Source organism: Lethenteron reissneri, chromosome 72 (assembly GCF_015708825.2).
Source record: "Lethenteron reissneri isolate LAM-NWPU_2019-01 chromosome 72, ASM1570882v1, whole genome shotgun sequence".
Taxonomy (NCBI): Eukaryota; Metazoa; Chordata; class Hyperoartia; order Petromyzontiformes; family Petromyzontidae; genus Lethenteron; species Lethenteron reissneri.
The window spans coordinates 7,349,793-7,371,408 of NC_083850.1; the positions used below are offsets into that span (position 1 = coordinate 7,349,793).

The 21,616-nt window shown below is 46.5% G+C and overlaps 1 protein-coding gene across 1 annotated transcript in view; it reads right to left on the reverse strand.

Moving 5' to 3' along the window:
• Positions 1 to 1,451: 1,451 nt before the first annotated feature.
• Positions 1,452 to 21,616, reverse strand: part of LOC133361399 (oocyte zinc finger protein XlCOF6-like) — a 140,145-nt gene continuing 119,980 nt past the window's right edge. Inside the window, exons 2-3 of the mRNA XM_061580331.1 lie at positions 14,552 to 15,296; positions 1,452 to 4,914 (exon numbers count right to left, since the gene is read on the reverse strand). Of these exons, the coding sequence (XP_061436315.1) occupies positions 3,670 to 4,914; positions 14,552 to 15,286 (1,980 nt within the window). The 5' untranslated portion in view covers positions 15,287 to 15,296 and the 3' untranslated portion in view covers positions 1,452 to 3,669. The remainder of the gene's footprint in view (positions 4,915 to 14,551; positions 15,297 to 21,616) is intronic.

Below are 21,616 nucleotides of genomic sequence, written 5' to 3' on the forward strand. Positions count from 1 at the left end.
TACCCACATTGCAAATTTCAAGTTTGTTGCATGTCGGGAAGTACAGCTAAACATTTTGAACGGACAACACATTCACAAATTTTCCTTTCATATATAGAAGACTAGCTTGACTACCCGGCTTCGCCCGGGACTTGGATTCACCACGCCCGGCCGCCTTTGTCTCCCCAGTGGCGATGTTCACACACCACATCAGTTACTCGTTTGAGGCTGAGTCGACCTAGGGGAAGCCCAGGACCAGTAAAAATAATCGTGGTGGCCGTGAGCGGGAATCTAACTCGGATCGCCGGATTCGTAGCGCAGTGCGCTCACCACACATCATCTCTAAAACACAGAAGTGAGATGGCTTTCTAAAGGTAGATCACTGGCCAGAGTTTTTCAGTTGCGAGAGCCACTCCAGAGACATCTTTTAGAAAAACAGTCACCACTGGCAGCACATTTCAGTGACACAGAATGGGTCCAAAAACTTGCTCACTTGTGTGACATGTTAAGCCTGCTCAACGTACTCAATCTGTTATTTCAGGGGAGATCGACAACTCTGTTCAATTCGGTAGATAAAGTGGCTGCATTCAAAGCCAAACTGGAATTATGGGGGCGACGAGTGAACATTGGAACTTTTGACATGTTTCAAACACTAGCAGAGATTTTGAAAGAGACTGAGCCAGGGCATTTCTCCCAGTTGGTGCATTAAAACCTATCTCAGCTTTTAAAAGAGTTTGAGCATTATTTCCCAACCACAAAAGACCCCCGAACTGGGAAGGAATGGACCCGCGACCCATTTGTGAATAAGCCAGGTAAATCAACTTTGTCTGTGCTAGAAGAGGATCAACTGCTTGAGATCGCAAACGAAGGTGGCCTTAAAAGTATGTTTTGAGACAACTTCAAATCTCTATACGTTCTGGATTAAAGTCAAGGCGGAATATCCTGAGATTGTCACAAAAGCACTGAAAAGCCTGCTTCCATTTCCAACATCCTATCTTTGTGAAGCAGGGTTTTCTGCAGTGACAGCAACCAAAACGAGATTATGGAGTAGACTGGACATATGCAACACACTTCGGGTGTCACCGTCTCCCATCACCCCCAGATGGGACCATCTCGTTACAGGAAAACAAGCTCAGGGCTCCCACTGATTCTGCATTATGGCGAGTTGTATATTATTTCATATTACAATGTAATAATAATATAAATAAAGTGCACAATAAATATGTTCTTGAATCATCATGAAACCATCCCTGCACCCCCCCCCCCCCACCCCCGCTGGTCCGTGAAAAAATCGTCTTCTTACTAATCGTGATAACACAAAGATTCTCGCTTTAACTTTTACTGATTATGTTTTAGTGTAATTTTATCAGGTCTCAGAATTCAGATCTCGCCGAAGGATACAGTTCTTATCATTAAGATCATTATGCATGAACTTAGGAAGGAACCACTCAGACACTTCTGTGTTAAGCAACTTTAATTTCTAAACAAAAACATAACACTCTAATATGCGAACTCTTATGCTTGGAATTGTCAACACTGTACTCCTGGAGATGTGCTCCTCATTGATCCGTACATTTAACTCTCAATGATTACGTTAAACTGGGTAACAGAGCAATCGGTTAATTCCTCAGAGTAACGCGAGCATAGGATAAAGTCCTTAAAAATTAATGTGACGATATTCATACGAATGGCAATAAAGAAACATGTCCCGAATGCAAAAGTAGACTTTAATGAATTCATTGGTAGATTATGTAATTAACTAAATGTCTTGGAACAATGGTGTGCGGCAGTGTGCCTGCTTCAGCAAATGCTTATCAATTGGCTAAGGCTTCAATAAAATCGCGGGCAAGATTCTGTGATCAAAAGAAAGATTTCAACACAAGTCTCCCTGTGAGTGTGTGGATTCGTAATGTAGGTTTCTAAACGTTTAGTTTCGTCAATGAATTCATCGGTACAGTTAAAATTAACAAAAAGAATGACTGAAAAATTTCTCAACAACCGTATCCACGTGACTCAATGGGCAGCAATGTTCTTCACTATCAGCTAATACTTGACACACTCTTATCATTATTCTTATTATTATTAGTCTCGGTATATGCGGAATGTGTGTGTTTGGTGGTTTTGTCTCCTTCATCAATTCTTTGCGTCAAGCAGACGCTGGGTGATACGTGGCGAGTATGTGAGTGTGGGGGAGGGTCATACACACAGCTTCCTCGCTCTCTCTCGCTCGGCGGCAGCTGGAGCTGCTGCCCACTGCTGGATGAAGAGTCGGCACGACGCTCGACGTCGGCGGTGCACGATGATTCCGTCGTCAGATAGCGCCTGCAGCTCGTCTGCTAGTCGCCGTTCTTCACTCTTGTCTTGGTTCACAGCTGGTGCTGGTCGGTGTGTGTAGGTCGAACCCACGGCGCTCTCGCTGGCGCTCTCTTCCTCACGGGCGGCTGGTCAGGCTCTTTCCCCTGCTGGATGAGCTGAGTCGGCACGATGCTTGTCTTTCAAGGTGCTCGACAGCGCTCGCCGCTCGTCCGCTGGCAGCTGACACCCTTGCTCGGTGGCGCTGCTGCGCTCTCTCTCCGGCTCCGTGCTCTCTGGCGATGCCTGGTTCTGCGTGCAGCTGGTTCTCTACGATGCTGGCTTGGTCGATAATTGGGCTTTCATCCTTTCTCCCGGATGATTGCTCGTCGTTGCTCGTCACTATCTCTCGGGCTGCAGCTGCTCGTGGAAGCTGGCACTCAGTGTAGAATAACTTTGAGCGATACTTCTGTCAGCGCCGAGCTCGTACTCGGTGACCAATTGCTACTCGTCAAGCCTCTTCATCCTTGGTTGATTGCAGAGTCCCACCCCAGAGCTTGCTGCTTGCAGTAAGTAACTCTTTGTGTTGATTTCGTAGACTCGTGGCTTCTGCTGGTGCAGCTCGTTGACGATGTGCCAGTCACGGGGGCAGGTTCCCCGGAGCCTGCCGATCGCAGCTGCTCGTGGGAGCTGGAACTCACTCTCAAAACTTGTAAATTGTATTTGCACACCTCTTAAACAACTGTGAAAGCTTAGTACAAAACAACTTATCGCAATCCTTGACTTTGCAAGCGACTCAAAACATGAGGATAAATGTAGAATAAAACTCTCAGCGATACTCTGTCGGTCCATGCCGAACTCAGCAACGAGCATCACCTCGCCCCCTCTTCTCTACGAGACACAAAACCCATTGTTGATCTCGAGGCCATGCTCCGGAGTCTGCCCATCGCAGTACTCTCTGTCGCTTGTAGTCTTCTGTAACTTGCAGTAGTCTCTATGTATGCGTCGTGCCTAGGACACAACATATGCATTGTCTTTGAAACTGATTGGTCCACACCAGAGACAGCTTTCTTTCGACCCTAGTATCAAACGGTGATAATCCAGAGGACACCAAAAGGCGTGCTCTTCGAGTGTTTGTGATGAGATAATACAAAACTCCAAGTTGCTGAGGCGATTAAGCAAGCACTATATAAATGCTAATATTATTATAACATAGTGAATGCTTGGGAGCTTATTGGCTCTCGCTCCTAGTTAGAGATCTACCCAACCCAAAGGGCCGCAAATACTGACTGCTCTTACTCAGCAGGTTGAACATAGGAATGGAGTGTTCAACTTCAAGTTATTTTCCTTAAAGGCCTGTGACAAATGTGAATCTATTGGAGCTTCATTGTCTCAATCTTACACATCTACAGGTTCTCCATTTGACTTTGTATTGTCTAAGAAGTCCACCCACACCTCCACTTCCACAAACTGCTGGGAGTTGCCTCGCTCTGCCTCACAGTCAGAATTCTCCTCCTGCTTCACGTTGCCTCCATTGATGTGAAGGTCCGATTTTGGAGTTGAATGTTCATCTTCACATTTGACCTTCACTTCTTCGCTCTTCACCGTCGCCTCTTCAAATTTCACCTTGATACATGTCATAGTGTCCAAGCTGGAATTTACTTCTGGTTCTTTTTTCAGGAGGGATGGGCTCATTGCAGCACTTTGACTTTCACAAGTCGATTTCAGACTACACTCCTTGGGGGTCTTCTGATGCCCGTGTGTTCTCTGGTGTCTATGAAGATGTTGTGAATGTTCAAACGCCTTCCCGCACAAAGTGCACTTGAATGGTTTCTCTCCTGTGTGTGTTCTCTGGTGTAGTTTAAGATTATATGAACTTGAAAATGCCTTCCCACACACAATGCACTTGAAGGGTTTCTCTCCTGTGTGTGTTCTCTGGTGTATTTTAAGATTATATGAACTTGAAAATGCCTTCCCACACACACTGCACATAAAGGGTTTCACTCCTGTGTGCGTTCTCTGGTGCCTTTTAAGATTTGATGAATGTGAAAATGCCATCTCACACACACTGCACTTGAAGGGTTCATCTCCTGTGTGTGTTCTCTGGTGTATTTTAAGATTAGACGAACTTGAAAATGCCTTCCCACACACACTACACCCGAAGGGGTTCTCTACTGTGTGTGTTCTCTGGTGTTTTTTAAGATGCGATGAACGTGAAAATGCCTTCCCACACACAGTGCACCTGAAGGGCTTCTCTCCTGTGTGTGTTCTCTGGTGTATTTCAAGATAAAATGAATTTGAAAATGCCTTGTCACACACAGTGCACCTGAAGGGTTTCTCTCCTCTGTGTGTTGTCTGGTGTTTTTTAAGATAAGATGAACGTGAAAATGCCTTCTCACACACAGTGCACTGGAAGGGTTTTTCTCCTGTGTGTGTTCTCTGGTGTATTTTAAGATAAGATGAACTTGAAAATGCCTTCACACACACAGTGCACTGGAAGGGTTTCTCTCCTGTGTGTGTTTTCTGGTGTAATTTAAGATAAAATGAACTTGAAAATGGCTTCTCACACACAGTGCACTTGAAGGGTTTCTCTCCTGTGTGTGTTCTCTGGTGTATTTTAAGATAAAATGAACTTGAAAATGCCTTCCCACACACAGTGCACTTGAAGGCTTTCTCTCCCGTTGGAGATCTCTGGTCCTGTGTAAAATTTCCAGTACAATCCATGTTATTTGCATACTGGTCCCATTGTTGTCTTTGTCTACTGAGCTGTGCTGGGTGCCTTTGCTCCATCAGACCAATTCTGCAGAGGAAACATTAGAAGCATCAGCTGCAGACAGAAAAAAATGTCCACACCATCTTAATCAGTATTGAGGGACAGAGGAATGAATATATACAGTCACACATGACTTACACGTCTATATTTATCCACATATTCAAGATTATCCCCAATTCATCACACGGGCTGTTAAGGCACACAATGAGAGGGCCAAAGGTTATAAATATGCCTGGAAGCCATAGTATCTTCAAAATAAATGTTAACCCAAAACACCAAGCACACAATTTCGGCAGCCTGGCTGCAAAAGTAGTATTAATAAAAGCAAAATTCAGCTAACATAGCAAAGGCTGTTGGGAATAATACTATTTGTATTATGCAGAAATGCATAAACAAATGTTCAATCGCAACTTTAGAGGTGTGAGGCCAGGCTCAAATTTGCTTGAACGCTTGGATGAACAGATCTAACTTCAGCAGCATATGTGCTGTTAATTTCCTGTTTCCATTCTTCCAAAAAGTTCCAGAGGGAAACTAAAATAAACGATTGTTTTGATTTAACCTACATGTTCAATAGTTAATATAAATTACTGCAAATATAAACTTGACACTGTCACACACTGGCATGGTAAAAAGTGGTGGTGTGTCCAGAACCATGCCTGGCCGCCTTCATCTGCTCAGTATTGACGCTTCCTCACTTCACCATGTAATTAATTTAAGATCAATCAACATAGCAGAGGCCCACAAGCAGTTCAGCTTTTACTTATACTGGTAGGAACGAAGTGGACCAGCCTACAACAGATTATATCGTCCGTCCGTCCGTGTAGCAACATCGCCCCCTACTGCAAACACTTGGCATGACCCTACAAAAACCTTTAGACTCAGTGACGCTTTCCTAGCTAAACAAGTGTAACATTCCCTTATAATTCCCTCAGATAGCTTTTAATTAAAACATTTAAATTAATGAGGCTTTCCTGGCTAAACAAGTGTAACATTCCCTTATAATTCCCTGAGATAGCTTTAAATTAAAACTTTGAATTTAAAATTGAACTCACTGCGCCCTAAAGCCTACAGCTAGGCCTAAAGCCTCGAACTACGCCTCAAACTCTCCCTTCGTATCGTACCCCCGCGTGTGTGCAAGGGAGTTAATGTTTAACAATGTTACATTCCCTGATGCTTTTAAATAAAAACATTTAAATGTAAAGCTTTTACATAAATAATAAAAACATTTAAATTTAAAATGAAATCACGGCGGCCTAAAGCCTACAGCTAAGCCTAAAGCCTAGAACTAGGCCTCAAACTCTCCCTTCGTATCGTACCCCCGCGTGTGTGAAAGGGAGTTAATGTTTAACAATGTTACATTCCCTGATGTTTTAAAATAGAAACATTTACATTTTAAGCTTTTACATAAATAATTAAAACATTTAAATAAAAAATTAACTCACAGCAGCCTAACGCCTACAGCTAGGCCTCAAGCCTAGAACTAGGCCTCACACTCTCCCTTCGTATTGTCCGATTCGGTGTAGCAACATCGCCCCCTACTGCAAACACTTGGCAGGACCCTACAAAAACCTTTAGACTCAGTGGGGCTTTCCTGGATAAACAAGTGTAATAATACATTATGTTTATATTCTTTGGTTATTCGTTCCTACCAGCCCACCCAGCAGGGTCCTGTTCAATCATGTTTGCTGTCGGTGATAATCAAACTAATTGTTGAGTTCATAATGCAGTGAAATAAATGCACCACAGCTCCCCACAAAGATAAACTTCTAAATACACGTACATTTCACATGCATCATTAACATATATAAATAAAAATCCACCATTCATGACGAATTGCAAGTAACCTTATCCCAGTGCTAATGCCATGATCGGTGCAATTTAAGGCCATGTAAGTGCGGATTCCTTGTCAGCAGGTAATAACAATGATCCAGGTGTCAAGGGATGACTGACAGATGAACCAGCTGTGCTCCCCACTGTCTTGCTGGGTTTTAGGAACCCAGAGTTCCACCTATTCATGTGGGCGTCACTCTTCCGACCTCATCGTTGCTGCAGAGAAAATATCTATTAACTGCCCTGCAGCATACCTGCAGGGCAGTTAATATGGTGTTGGACCAGATGACGCCAAAGGCGTACAACTGAAAAAAGGTGTCAGTTTTGTTACCAGATAAAAGGGTAAAAAAACAATTATCATATTTTGCTACTGGCAAAGGAGGTTCCAATGGTGTAAATGCTTACCCCGAGCTCTCATACTCTGATGGTACATTGTCTTTGAGATGTACGCCTTTTGGCGCCATCTGGTCCAACACCATGTGAGACTAGACTCTAAGAAAAGCTGTCTCGGGTGTGGACCAATCAATTTCAAGGACAGTGCATACATTATCAGAGTTGTGTTTTTGTTTGCATTCTGACCGCAGGTATTGTGGTCAATGCAAACATGACTCCTCGTAAAAAAGGCGTCAGTTTTGTTGCCAGATAAAATGGTAAAAAAATAATTATCATATTTTGCTACTGGCAAAGGAGGTTCCAATGGTGCATTGGGAGCTTCTCAAACTACGTAGTTATTTATTGATTTAAAGCTTTCGTGACTGCAGGAATTATACTCTTTGGGTCTTTCGGTCAAGTCGCGTACATAGAAAATAGATCACAACGTTTCGATCGCAACACAAGCAATCGTCTTCAGGTGAGAGAAAAAGCTGCTGAGATAAGGTCTTATATAGGCCTGAGATGGGTGCATCAAGGTAGGTGGGTGGAGCTAGAGATGGTCCAACCCATTGAAATAAACACGGAGAAACCGTATACAAAAAATATCCCAAGACAAAAAGAATTGTACAAATCTGTAAATGATAAAAGGGGAAAAGCTTCTTCTTATATTTTGCTACTGGGAAAGGAGGTCCCATGATGTAACTGCTCACCCTGAGCCGTCATTGTTCTGATGGTGGCGTTGTCTTTGTGCTGTGTACGCCTTTTGGCGCTGTCCTCTGGTCTAACACCGTTTGAGACTAGGCTCGAAAGAAAGCCGTCTCTGGTGTGGACCAATCAGTTTCACAGAGAATGCACAGATTATCACAGCATGTGTTTTGTTTGCATATTGATCGCGAGTATATTGTGGTTAATGCAGACACGATTGCTTGCAAAAGGTTTCAGGTCGGCGTTTAAACATCTTAACACCTAAATGTTTATTTAAAGCTTTCGTGACTGCAGGGATTCATATTCTTGATTCTTTCGGTAAAGTCATCAAGTAGAAGGGAAATAATAAAATATGAAACAATTAAAATTTCTCACGACGTTTCGATTGCAACACGAGCAATCATCGTCAGGTGTGATAAACACAGCAAGAAAATTATCCGAAATTTTCCAAAAATTTCTTGCTGTTTTTCACACCTAAAGTCACGTTGAAGAAAAACAATAAATTAAAAACATTTCTCCCTTTTAAACTGCAACACGAGCAATCAGCGTCGGGTGTGAAAAACACGGCAAAAATTTATTGGTGTTTTTCACACCTAAAGTCACGTAGAAGAAAAACAATAAAATAAAAAATAAAATAAAAATTCTCACGACGTTTCGACTGCAACACGAGCAATCATCGTCGGGTGTGAAAAACATGGCAAGAAAATTTTCCAAAAATTTCTTGCTGTTTTTCACACCTAAAGTCATGTAGAAGAAAAACAATGAAAAAAAAAATTCTTACGACATTTCGACTGCAACACGAGCAATCATCGTCAGGTGTGAAAAACACAGCACGAAAATTTTCCAAAATGTTGAAAAAAATTCTTGCTGTTTTTCAAACCTAGTCACGTAGAAGAAAAATGAAATAAATACAAATTCTCACGACGTTTCGACTGCAACACGAGCAATCAGGTGTGAAAAACACAGCAAGAAAATTTTATACAATTTTAAAAAAAATTCTTGCCGTTTTTCACAGTCACGTATAAGAAAAACAGAATTAAAAAAAATTAAAAAATTCTCACGTTTTGACTGCAACACGAGCAATCATCGTCAGCTGTGAAATCCACAGCAAGAAATTGTATTACTTTATTATTTCCCTTCTGCGTGACTTTACCGAAAGAACCAAGACTATCTTAACACCTGTTTTGTTGCCAAAAAGGGGGGAAAAAACCTCTTCTTATATGTTGCTACTGGCAAAGGAGGTCGCATGAAGTAGTGAGCCAGATGAAGACAAATTAAACTTAAGCAGAGGATTCATCTTCTTGGTTCTTTCGGTAAAGTCACGTAGAAGGGAAGTAATAAAATAATAAAAATAAAACATAATAAAACAATTCTCACGACGTTTCGGCCACAACGCAAGCAGCCGTCCTCAGGTGAAAACCAGGTCCCTGAGGACGGCTGCTTGCGTTGTGGCCGAAACGTCGTGAGAATTGTTTTATTATGTTTTATTTTTATTATTTTATTACTTCCCTTCTACGTGACTTTACCGAAAGAACCAAGAAGATGAATCCCTGCAGTCACGAAAGCTTTAAATCGAAATTTAAGCAGAGGATTAAAGCAAATGCAATCAGGCGAGGGCAGGAGGCAAGGCCCCGCGTGGCTAGGCCCCGCGCTGTAATGTTCCAACCTGGACATCGATTCCATACTCGCTGCTACTCAATTGATATCCCGACGAGAGAGAGACGGAGAGAGGCTCTACCTGGGCAAACAACAACAACCACCACGACAACAACGATGTTAACTTCTCACCTCGAATCTGTGAGAGCGAGCGCGGTGCAGCAGCTCGTGACGTCACGCGGCAGCAGCAGGTGACATGACGTCCCTTGCGGTGTTCAACACAATCCCCTCCCCCTACGAGCGCCAGTGTAATTGAATAAATTATGTTAATGAGACGGGCTCATGTCCAGTGATGAGGCGTGGATGCTGAACCAGTCACAATGAACTAGCGATATCATTTATGAATAAATTATGTTAATGTAACGGGCTCATGTCCAGTGATGAGGCGTGGATGCTGAACCAGTCACAATGAACTAGCGATAGCATTTATGAATAAATTATGTTAATGAACCGCCAGTTGATAGTTTGTTTCATTTATTAGGTACTGCCTGGGGGAAAAATTTATTGAAAAACTTCTCAAGAAAATTAAAAACATAACATATACAAATGAAATTTATTTTTATTTTTATCTTATGAATAATTTTTTTAATAAAATGTAAATAAATCCCAACACGCTGTGGAATATAAACTTACGCGCGCGCGTCAAAATTCGATTCTTTAGATCGCGCAAAGGAATCGAAGGTTGTAGATTTATTTAGATTCGGCCTATTCCCTTTTAATCGATACCACAAACGCTCAGCAGATATCGATTCTCGCCACACACTTCATGGTCATCCCCCCCCCCCCCAAAAAAAAACAAAAGTTTATTTTTTATAATTTTTGCATGGTGTACATTTTGCAAAGTACCCACATGGCAAATTTCAAGTTTGTTGCATGTCGGGAAGTACGCTAAACATTTTGAACGGACAACACATTCACAAATTTTCCTTTCATATATAGAAGACTAGCTTGACTTCCACGGCTTCGCCCAGGACTTGGATTCACCACGCCCGGCCGCCTTTGTCTCCCCAGTGGCGATGTTCACACACCACATCAGTTACTCGTTTGAGGCTGAGTCCACCTAGGGGAAGCCCAGGACCCGTAAAAATAATCGTGGTGGCCGTGAGCGGGAATCGAACTCGGGTCGCCGGGTTCGTAGCGCAGCGTGCTCACCACACATCATCTCTAAAACACAGAAGTGAGATGGCTTTCTAAAGGTAGATCACTGGCCAGAGATTTTGAGTTGCGAGAGCCACTCCAGAGACATCTTTTAGAAAAACAGTCACCACTGGCAGCCCATTTCAGTGACACAGAATGGGTCGAAAAACTCACTTGTGTAACATATTAAGCCTGCTCAACGTACTCAATGTGTCATTTCAATGGAGATCGACAACTCTGTTCAATTCGGCAGATAAAGTGGCTGCATTCAAAGCCAAACTGGAATTATGGGGGCGACGAGTGAACATTGGAACTTTTGACATGTTTCAAACACTAGCAGAGATTTTGAAAGAGACTGAGCCAGGGCCTTTCTCCCAGCTGGTGCATTAAAACCTATCTCAGCTTTTCAAAGAGTTTGAGCATTACTTCCCAACCACAAAAGACCCCCGAACTGGGAAGGAATGGACCCACGACCCATTTGTGAATAAGCCAGGTGAATCGACTTTGTCTGTGCGAGAAGAGGATCAACTGCTTGAGATCGCAAATGAAGGTGGCCTTAAAAGTATGTTTGAGACAACTTCAAATCTCTATACGTTCTAGATTAAAGTCAAGGCAGAATATCCTGAGATTGTCACAAAAGCACTGAAAAGCCTGCTTCCATTTCCAACATCCTATCTTTGTGAAGCAGGGTTTTCTGCAGTGACAGCAACCAAAACGAGATTATGGAGTAGACTGGACATAGGCAACACACTTCAGGTGTCACCGTCTCCAATCACCCCCAGATGGGACCATCTAGTTACAGGAAAACAAGCTCAGGGCTCCCACTGATTCTGCATTATGGCGAGTTGTATAATTATTTCATATTACAATGTAATAATAATATAAATAAAGTGCACAATAAATATGTTCTTGAAACATCATGAAACCATCCTTGCACCCCCCCCCCCCCCGCTAGTCCGTGAAAAAATCGTCTTCTTACTAATCGTGATAACACAAAGATTCTCGCTTTAACTTTTACTGATTATGTTTTAGTGTAATTCTATCAGGTCTCAGAATTCAGATCTCGCCGAAGGATACAGTTCTTACAATTAATATCATTATGCATGAACTTAGGAAGGAACCACTCAGACACTTCTGTGTTAAGCAACTTTAATTTCTAAACAAAAACATACCACTCTTATATGCAAACTCTTATGCTTGGAATTGTCAACACTGTACTCCTGGAGATGTGCTCCTCATTGATCCGTACATTTAACTCTCAATGATTACGTTAAACTGGGTAACAGAGCAATCGGTTAATTTCTCAGAGTAACGCGAGCATATACGGCGATAGGAAAAAGTCCTTAAAAATAAATGTGACGATATTCATATGAACGGCAATAAAGAAACATGTCCCGAAGGCAAAAGTAGACCTCAATGAATTCATTGGTAGATTATGTAATAAGCTAAATGTCAGTTTCATCTACCTAAATGTCTTGGAACAATGGTGTCCGGCAGTGTGCCTGCTTCAGCAAATGCTTATCAATTGGCTAAGGCTTCAATACATTCGCGGGCAAGATTCTGTGATCAAAAGAAATATTTCAACAGAAGTCTCCCTGTGTGTGGATTCGTAACGTAGGTTTATAAACGTTTAGTTTCGTCAATGAATTCATCAGTACAGTTAAAATTAACAAAAAGAACGACTAAAATACTTCTCAACGACCGTATCCACGTGACTCAATGGGCAGCAATGTTCTTCATTACCAACTAATAGTTGACGCACTCTTATCATTCTTCTTATTATTATTAGTCCCGGTATGTGCGGTGTGTTTGTTGGTTTTGTCTCCTTGATCAATTCTTTGCGTCAAGCAGACGCTGGGTGATACGTGGCGAGTATGTGAGTGTGGGGGAGGGTCATACACACAGCTTCCTCGCTCTCTCTCGCTCGGCGGCAGCTGGAGCTGCTGCCCACTGCTGGATGAAGAGTCGGCACGACTCTCGCCGTCGGCGGTGCGCGATTATTCCGTCGTCAGATAGCGCCCGCAGCTCGTCTGCTGGTTGCCGTTCCTCACTCTTGTCTTGGTTTACAGCTGGTGCTGGTTGGTGCGTGTGGGTCGAACCCACGGCGCTCTCCTCTTCCTCACGGGCGGCTGGTCAGGCTCTTTCCCCTGCTGGATGAGCTGAGTCGGCACAATGCTCGTCTTTGAAGGTGCTCGACAGCGCTCGCCGCTCGTCCGCTGGCAGCTGACACCCGTGCTCGGTGGCGCTGCTGCGCTCTCTCTCCGGCTCCGTGCTCTCTGGCGATGCCTAGTTGTGCGTCCAGCTGGATCTCTGCGATGCTGGCTTGGTCGATGCTTGGGCTTCCACCCTTTCTCCCGGTTGATTGCTCGTCGTTGCTCGTCACTCTATCTCTCGGGCTGCAGCTGCTCGTGGGAGCTGGCACTCCGCATTGAATAACTTTGAGGGATACTTCTTCTGTCAGCGCCGAGCTCGTACTCGGTGACCAATTGCTACTCGGCAAGCCTCTTCATCCTTGGTTGATTGCAGAATTCCCACCCAGAGCTTGCTGCTTGCAGTAAGTAACTCTTTGTGTTGATTTCGTAGACTCGTGGCTTCTGCTGGTGCAGCTCGTTGACTATGTGCCAGTCACGGGGGCAGGTTCCCCGGAGCCTGCCGATCGCAGCTGCTCGTGGGAGCTGGAACTCACTCTCAAAACTTGTAAATTGTATTTGCACACCTCTTAACAACTGTGAAAGCTTAGTACAATAAAACGTATCGCAATCCTTGACTTTGCAAGCGACTCAAAACATCAGGATAAATGTAGAATAAAACTCTCAGCGATACTCTGTCGGTCCATGCCGAACTCAGCACCGAGCATCACCTCGCCCCTCTTTGCGAGACACAACACCCATTGTTGATCTCGAGGCCATGCCCCGGAGTCTGCGCGTCGCAGTACTCTCTGTCGCTTATAGTCTTCTGTAACTCGCAGTAGTCTCTCCCCTCGGATCGCCGTGTGGTCATATGACAAAACATATGCATTATCTTTGAAACTGATTGGTCCACACCAGAGACAGCTTTCTTTCGAGCCTAGTATCAAACGGTGATAATCCAGAGGACACCAAAAGGCGTGCTCTTCGAGTGTTTGTGAAGAGATATGATAAGCGAGCCCCATATAAATGCTATTATTATTATAACATAGTGAATGCTTGGGAGTTTATTGGCTCTCGCTCCTAGTTAGAGATCTACCCAACCCACAGGTCCGCAAATACTGACCGCTCTTACTCTGCAGGTTGAACCTAGAAATGGAGTATTCAACTTCACGTTCTTTTCATTAAAGGCCCGTGACAAATGTGAATCTATTGCAGCTTCATTGTCTCAAGCTTACACATCTACAGGTTCTCCATTTGACCTTGTATTGTCTAAGAAGTCCACCCACACCTCCACTTCCACAAACTGCTGGGAGTTGCCTCGCTCTGCCTCACAGTCAGAATTCTCCTCCTGCTTCACGTTGCCTCCATTGATGTGAAGGTCCGATTTTGGAGTTGAATGTTCATCTTCACATTTTGCCTTCACTTCTTCGCTCTTCACTGTCACTTCTTCGCTCTTCACTGTCACTTCTTCGCTCTTCACCGTCGCCTCTTCAAATGTCACCTTGATACATTTCATTGTGTCCAAGCTGGAATTTACTTCTGGTTCTTTTTTCAGGAGGGATGGGCTCATTGCAGCACTTTGACTTTCACAAGTCGATTTCAGACTACACTCCTTGGGGGTCTTCTGATGCCAATGTGTTATCTGGTGTGTATTAAGCTGTGTTGTCTGTGCAAACGCCTTCCCGCACACAGTGCACTTGAAGGGTTTCTCTCCTGTGTGTATTCTCTGGTGTATTTTAAAATAAGACGAACGTGAAAATGCCTTCCCACACACACTGCACTTAAAGGGTTTCTCTACTGTGTGCGTTCTCTCGTGCATTTTAAGATTTGATGAATGTGAAAATGCCATCTCACACACACCGCACTTGAAGGGGTTCTCTCCTTTGTGCGTTCTCTGGTGGATTGTAAGATTAGATAACTGTGAAAATGCCATCTCACACACACTGCACTTGAAGGGTTTCTCTCCTGTGTGTATTCTCTGGTGGATTTTAAGATTAGATGACTGTGAAAATGCCATCTCACACAAACTGCACTTGAAGGGTTTATCTCCTGTGTGTGTTCTCTGGTGTATCTTAAGATTAAATGAACTTGAAAATGCCTTCCCACACACAGTGCATTTGAAGGGTTTCTCTCCTGTGTGTGTTCTCTCGTGTTTTTTAAGACCAGATGAAAATGAAAATTCCTTCCCACACACACTACACCTGAAGGGTTTCTCTCCTGTGTGTGTTCTCTGGTGTTTTTTAAGATTAAATGAATCTGAAAATGCCTTCCCACACACAGTGCACTTGAAGGGTTTCTCTCCCGTTGGAGATCTCTGGTCTTGTGTAAGATTTCTAGTACAATCCATGCTGTTTGCATACTGGTCCCATTGTTGTCTTTGTCTAATGAGCTGCGTTGAGTGCCTTTGCTCCATCAGACCAATTCTGCAGAGGAAGCATCAGAAGAAGCATCAGCTGCAGACAGAAAAAAATGTACAACACAATCTTCATCATTATCGAGGCACAGAGGAATGAATATATACACAGTCACACATGACTTACACGTCTATATTTATCCATATATTCAAGATTATCCCCAATTCATCACACGGGCTGTTAAGACACACAATGAGAGGGCAAAAGGTTAAAAATATGCCTGGAAGCCCTAGTATCTTCAAAATAAATGTTGGACCAAAACACCAAGCACACAATTTCAGCAGCCTGGCTGCAAAAGTAGTATTTATAAAAGCAAATATCAGCTAACATAGCAAAGGCTGTTGGGAATAATACTATTTGTATTATGCATAAATGCATAAATAAATGTTCAATCGAAACTTTAGAGGTGTGAAGCCAGGCTCAGATTTGCTTGAATGCTTGGATGAACAGATATAACTTCAGCGGCATATGTGCTGTTAATTTCCTATTTCCATTCTTCCAAAAAGTTCCAGAGGGAAACTAAAAGAAGCGATTGTTTTGATTTAACCTCCATGTTCAATAGTTAATATAATTTACTGCAAATACAAACTTGACACTGTCACACACTGGCATGGTAAAAAGTGGTGGTGTGTCCAGAACCATTCCTGGCCGCCTTCATCTGCTCAGTATTGACGCTTCCTCCCTTCACCATGTGATTAATTTAAGATCAATCAACATAGCAGAGGCCCACAAGCAATTCAGCTTTCACTTATCAATCATGTTTGCTGGCAGTGATAATCAAACTAATTGTTGAGTTCATAATGCAGTGAAATAACTGCACCACATCTCCCCACAAAGATAAACTCTCTAATACACATACATTTCACATGCATCATTAACATATCTAAACAAAAATCCACCATTCATGACGAATTGCAAGTAACCTTATCCCAGTGCTAATGCCATGATAGGTGCAATTTAAGGCCATGTAAGTGTGGATTCCTTGACAGCAGGTAATGGGAATGATCCAGGTGTCAAGGGATGACTGACAGATGAACCAGCTGTGCTCCCCACTGTCTTGCTGGGTTTTAGAAACCCAGCGTTCCACCTATTCATGTGGGCGTCGCTCTTCCGACCTCATCGTTGTTGCAGATAAAATATCTATTAACTGCCCTGCAGCATACCTGCAGGGCAGTTAATATTGTGTTGGACAAGATTACACCAAAAGGCGTACAACTCAAAAAAGGTGTCAGTTTTGTTGCCAGATAAAAGGGTAAAAAAAACAATTATCATATTTTGCGAATGGCAAAGGAGGTTCCAATGGTGTAAATGCTTACCCCAAGCTCTCATACTCTGATGGTGCATTGTCTTTGAGTTGTACGCCTTTTGGCGTCATCTGGTCCAACACCATGTGAGACTAGGCTCTAAGAAAAGCTGTCTCGGGTGTGGACCAATCAATTTCAAGGACAGTGCATATATTATCAAAGTTGTGTTGTTTGTTTGCATTCTGACCGCAGGTATTGTGGTCAATGCAAACATGACTCCTTGTAAAAAAAGGTATCAGTTTTGTTGCCAGATAAAAGGGTAAAAAAAACAATATTCATATTTTGCTACTGGTGTAGAGGTGTATTTGTAATGGTGTATTGGTACGGATGGCAAACAAACACAAGGGGCGTGGTTATGGCCGTACGCTAAGAAGGTGCTTACATCAACGTCCGCACCTGCCATCCCCCACGGCCCCCCCGGGGGGGGGGGGGGGGGGCGATTGCTATATAAGGTGGTGAGCCGGAGGGCTCGGGGTCGAGTGTTAGCTTTACCCAGCGAAGATTGAAGACCAGCTAGAGTAGGCCCCGGAACTCCCCTGGCTCGCTGTCCTTGTCAGGACCGACCAGGGAAAGCCGGTGGCGTGGCCCCGAGAGCCCAGACTGATGTTCTTATAAGAGCCGGTCTGGAGACTCAGGGTGCTGGGAATCCAAGATTGACCAGGGCTGGGATAGATAGCCTCCCTTAGCTCTGTAGTGGAGGACCTGGGAGTAGGCTAGCCGGGGTAGACGTTGGGTCTCCCTGTTAGACGGGTGAAGGGGCCGATACCCCTTCAAGTGTTGTGTATCCCCTGCTCTGTAAATACGTTGGTGTTAATAAATACATGTGCCTCCAACGACGTCGTCCGAGCCTCCTGCAACTACTACATCTGGTGTCAGAAGTGATCGTTCAACGATGGACACACGAGGGACGACTCGTACCAGGGAGCCGGAGATGGAGGACACCTCGGCCGACTCGGCATCAGAGATGGCCGAAGTCGGATCCAAGCAGCCGGGGCCGAGTACACCCACGCCGCAATGACAGGAAGGGTGGGGAGCGTCGGCCGAGGGACTTCGGCTGGCTCACTCCCGCCTGGCGGAGCTGCTCTACGCTGCGGCCGCCACGTTGGAGGAGATCACGCGGCTGGGGGCTGGAGAAGCTGCACGGGGCGACGGGGGCCGACACGCAGCGCCGCTTCCCGCCACCTCGACGCGGCTCGCGGTCAAATTTCCCGCCATCGCTACAGTGGGAGCAGAGGGCGGGGCCAGCCTGCGTCAGGTGACCGCCGAGTGCCAAGCAGAAGCCGCAACGTCATCAACACCGGCCAGCGTGTCGCCAACAGAGCGACCGGCGATGCCATACGCTCTGCCCGCCCACACTGTACTGAGTGCCGGGAACGACGGGGCACGATCCACGACCACGGACGTCGCATTACAGCAGCGACTACCGCCCCTCAAAGAGTTCGTGGGCGAGGACGGGGACTGGGGCGGCTTCAGAAGACGGTTCCTCGCTCATCAGGAGATAGCGAATTGGACGGACGACGAAGCACTACACTCGCTGCCAGCGATGCTCGACAATGACGCCCTGGCTACCCTCACCTCGGCGCCAAAGGAAAAGCACGCCACGCTGCAGTTGGCGCTGCAGCTTCTGTCCGCTGTCTATGGCCCGCCTTCGGACTGCAGGCAGTTGTTCCACAATCGCCATCGGGGCGCCAAGGAATCGCCTCTGGCTTTCCGAATGGCTCTCCTCGCCCTGGCGAAGGCAGCTTTTCCGCGGATGGATGAGGAAGGAGTGGACGCCATGGTGGCGGAAAAGCTGTTGCTGCTGGCGGACGAGTTGGACGTTGCGGTCTTGGCACAAGACGACACAGAGATGTGTTCCTTGCTGGTTGCGCGCCACATCCACGCGAGCTTGCGGTCCCTGCGTCGCAAGGCCAGCAAGGGGGTGGCCGGCCATTACGTGGCGGCTACCACCCTCCCATCGGAGGAGGTCTGCGCGGTGGAGCGGCCGGGGGAGTGGAGATCCGCGGGACCACAGGCTCGGAATGGACCGAGCCCCCAGGATCAGCCCAGGCCGTCTGGGGCGCTCACACGCTGCTACAACTGTGGCCTTCAGGGCCACGTGGCTTCAGGATGCCGGGCTCCTCGACGGCGCGGAGCGACGCCTCGTCCGGACGCCGCGCCGCCTCTACCCAAGCTCCAGCAACAGAATACGGCGAGTCGTGGCACCTCACATGTTTGGCCTACGCACACACCTGTCACACACTCACTCACTGAAACAAACAGGGGTCGCAAATCGCCAGGTGTTGCGTCGGTGTGTTCCGAAATGCGGCGGCCGCTCCAACCGGGGCAGTGGTCAGAGCTCGCCCATCGTGTTGTTGCCGCGTCGGCGGGGTCGACGGTCGTGGTCGGTCACATCGATGGGGTTGAGGTGCGGGTTTTAATTGATACGGGAGCATCGGCGACTATTATATCGGATTTGATTCATAACATCCTTCCCGTTCAAAGCCGTCCTTTGCTCCCCGTGGTGGTTCCATGCTATGCTGCTAACGGGGGCTCGCTGGGCATCATTGGGCAGATCCGCGCGCAAATTTGTATTAGGGACATCAAATTATCCGGGCCGGTATTGGTCTCCTCCTCGTTGGCGGTTCCGTGCCTGTTGGGGACGGATTTCTTGGCTAAAATGCCTATCCGTATATTGATCGACCAGGGTTGCATGGAACTCCCGTCGGGCCGACGTATAATGTTTTTATCCTCCCCCGCTACTGAGCGTCGGGCATTTGCGACGGTGCAAGCGCTCGTGGCGAGGACTGTACGCGTACCACCGGGAGCTCAGATGCTTGTGCCTCTTAGGTTGCGTCGGCCATTTGCTAAGGGAGTTGCGGATCGGGGGGTCCTGTTGGGACCATCTAGAGCCGGGGTCAATGGACCTGATTTGATAGCGGCTCAGACCATAGTGAAAGGGGACGGGGACCTCTTCATTGCGGTCCTTAATGTGGGATCACAAACGGCCGTCGTTCCTCAAGGGACCGTGCTTGCGCATGCAACGCCGGCGCCCTGTGAGGAACCGGTCGTGGGTCAGGTGAGCACCGATCCTCTGTCGCGACCGCATTCGGACCGTGATGAAGGATGGCTGGATGCGCTTTGCGTGGGATCAGTGGACCTGTCCGACTCACAGCGTGAGAGCCTTCGAGTTCTCCTGCGCGAGTTTTCCGACGTTTTTAGTCAACACAAATTTGATATTGGTTGTACTAAATTGCTGCGACACCATATTGACACGGGTGACAGCGCGCCAATCTGCCAAAATCCTTTTCGGTTGAGTCCCGCTGAAAAGGAGCATGTCAAATCGGCCATAGACGACATGCTAGCCGCAGATATTATATCCCCTTCCACCAGCCCTTGGGGGGCGCCGATCGTTTTGGTGAAAAAACACGACGGCTCACTGCGGTTTTGTGTCGATTTTCGTCGCTTGAACAAGATTTCCGTAGCCGACGCATACCCGCTTCCTCGGATGGATGAATCGCTTGATGCCCTAGTGGGGGCGCGGTTCTTTTCCATGTTGGATTTGCTTTCTGGATTCTGGCAGCTCCCTCTGGACGAGGAATCTAAACCCAAGACTGCTTTCCGTACGCCGCACGGCCTTTTTCAATTTAACCACTTGCCGATGGGGCTACATTCTGCGCCGGCAACTTTTCAGCGGTTAATGGAATTGGTCTTGGCGGGGTTGCAATGGGATTCATGTTTAATTTACTTAGACGATGTCATCGTCTTTAGTAAAACATTCGATGACCACCTCCAGAGGTTGCGTGCTGTTTTCCTCAAAATGCGGGCTGCAAATTTAAAATTCAAACCGCAGAAGTGTCATTTGCTCCGCGAATCGGTGCGGTATTTGGGTCACATTGTCGGACGCTCGGGGATTGCCACGGATCCCGCCAAAACGAAATGTGTCAGCTCCTGGCCGACTCCCACCTCGGTGGGGGAGGTCAGGAGTTTCATTGGGTTCGCGTCGTATTACCGACGGTTTGTAGCTGACTTTGCTACAATCGCGAAACCCTTGCATGCCTTGACGTCCAAGGGAGTAAAGTTTCATTGGGGACCGGAGGAGGAGGCTGCTTTTCGCTCCCTCCGGGATGCCCTGGTGGGGGCTCCGCCATTGAGTTATCCAGATTTTTCACAACCCTTCTTGCTCGATACAGACGCAAGCAACACGGGCATTGGGGGCGTGCTTTCGCAGCTCATTGGGGGCGTAGAGCATGTGGTGGCTTACGGGAGTCGGGTGTTGTCTCCGGCGGAACAACGGTACTGCGTTACCCGTCGTGAACTGTTGGCGATCGTTTATTTCATTCAGCAGTACCGCCCATATCTGTACGGTCGACGTTTCATCGTCCATACAGATCATGCGCCGCTGCAGTACGCCTTGCGGATTCAACAACCATCGGGACAGTTGTCTCGATGGTTGGAGATTCTCCAAGATTTCGATTTTGTCACCAGATATCGTAAGGGCATCCGCCACACGAACGCTGACGCTCTGTCGCGGTTGCCGCCCACCTCCGAGTGCGCTTGCCTTTTGGGTTCGGGGCGCTGTAGACCTCCGAATGTGATCGCTCATTCGGTCCTTGCAGCCGCCGCCGATGCGCCTTCAACTTCGGGTCCTATCGAGCAAGAAGGGAGGGATTCCTTGCTGGGGTTGTCCGTGGCGGAGTGGGGACGCCTCCAAATGGAGGACACCTCCCTCCTCGCTTTGCGCCGTCGCATCGAGGGGGGCTGGTCAGGGGGCGGAAAAAGTTGACTCGTGGGGGTTGTTCCAGGGGCTTTTAATGCACTGGGATGGGAGATCCCGCCGCCACCGGCTGGTGGTGCCTTCCGCATTGAGGGGTAGAGTGGTGTAGGCTGCGCATGAGCGGCTCCTTCACCTGGGAACCCACAAGACCCTTGCCATGCTCCAACTCGATTTTTCCTGGCCGGGCATGGCAAGGGACGTGGGCGATCTCTTGGGGTCGTGCACGCAATGCGCGCAGCGGAAACCACTGGCGAGGGGGTCCAACCCTC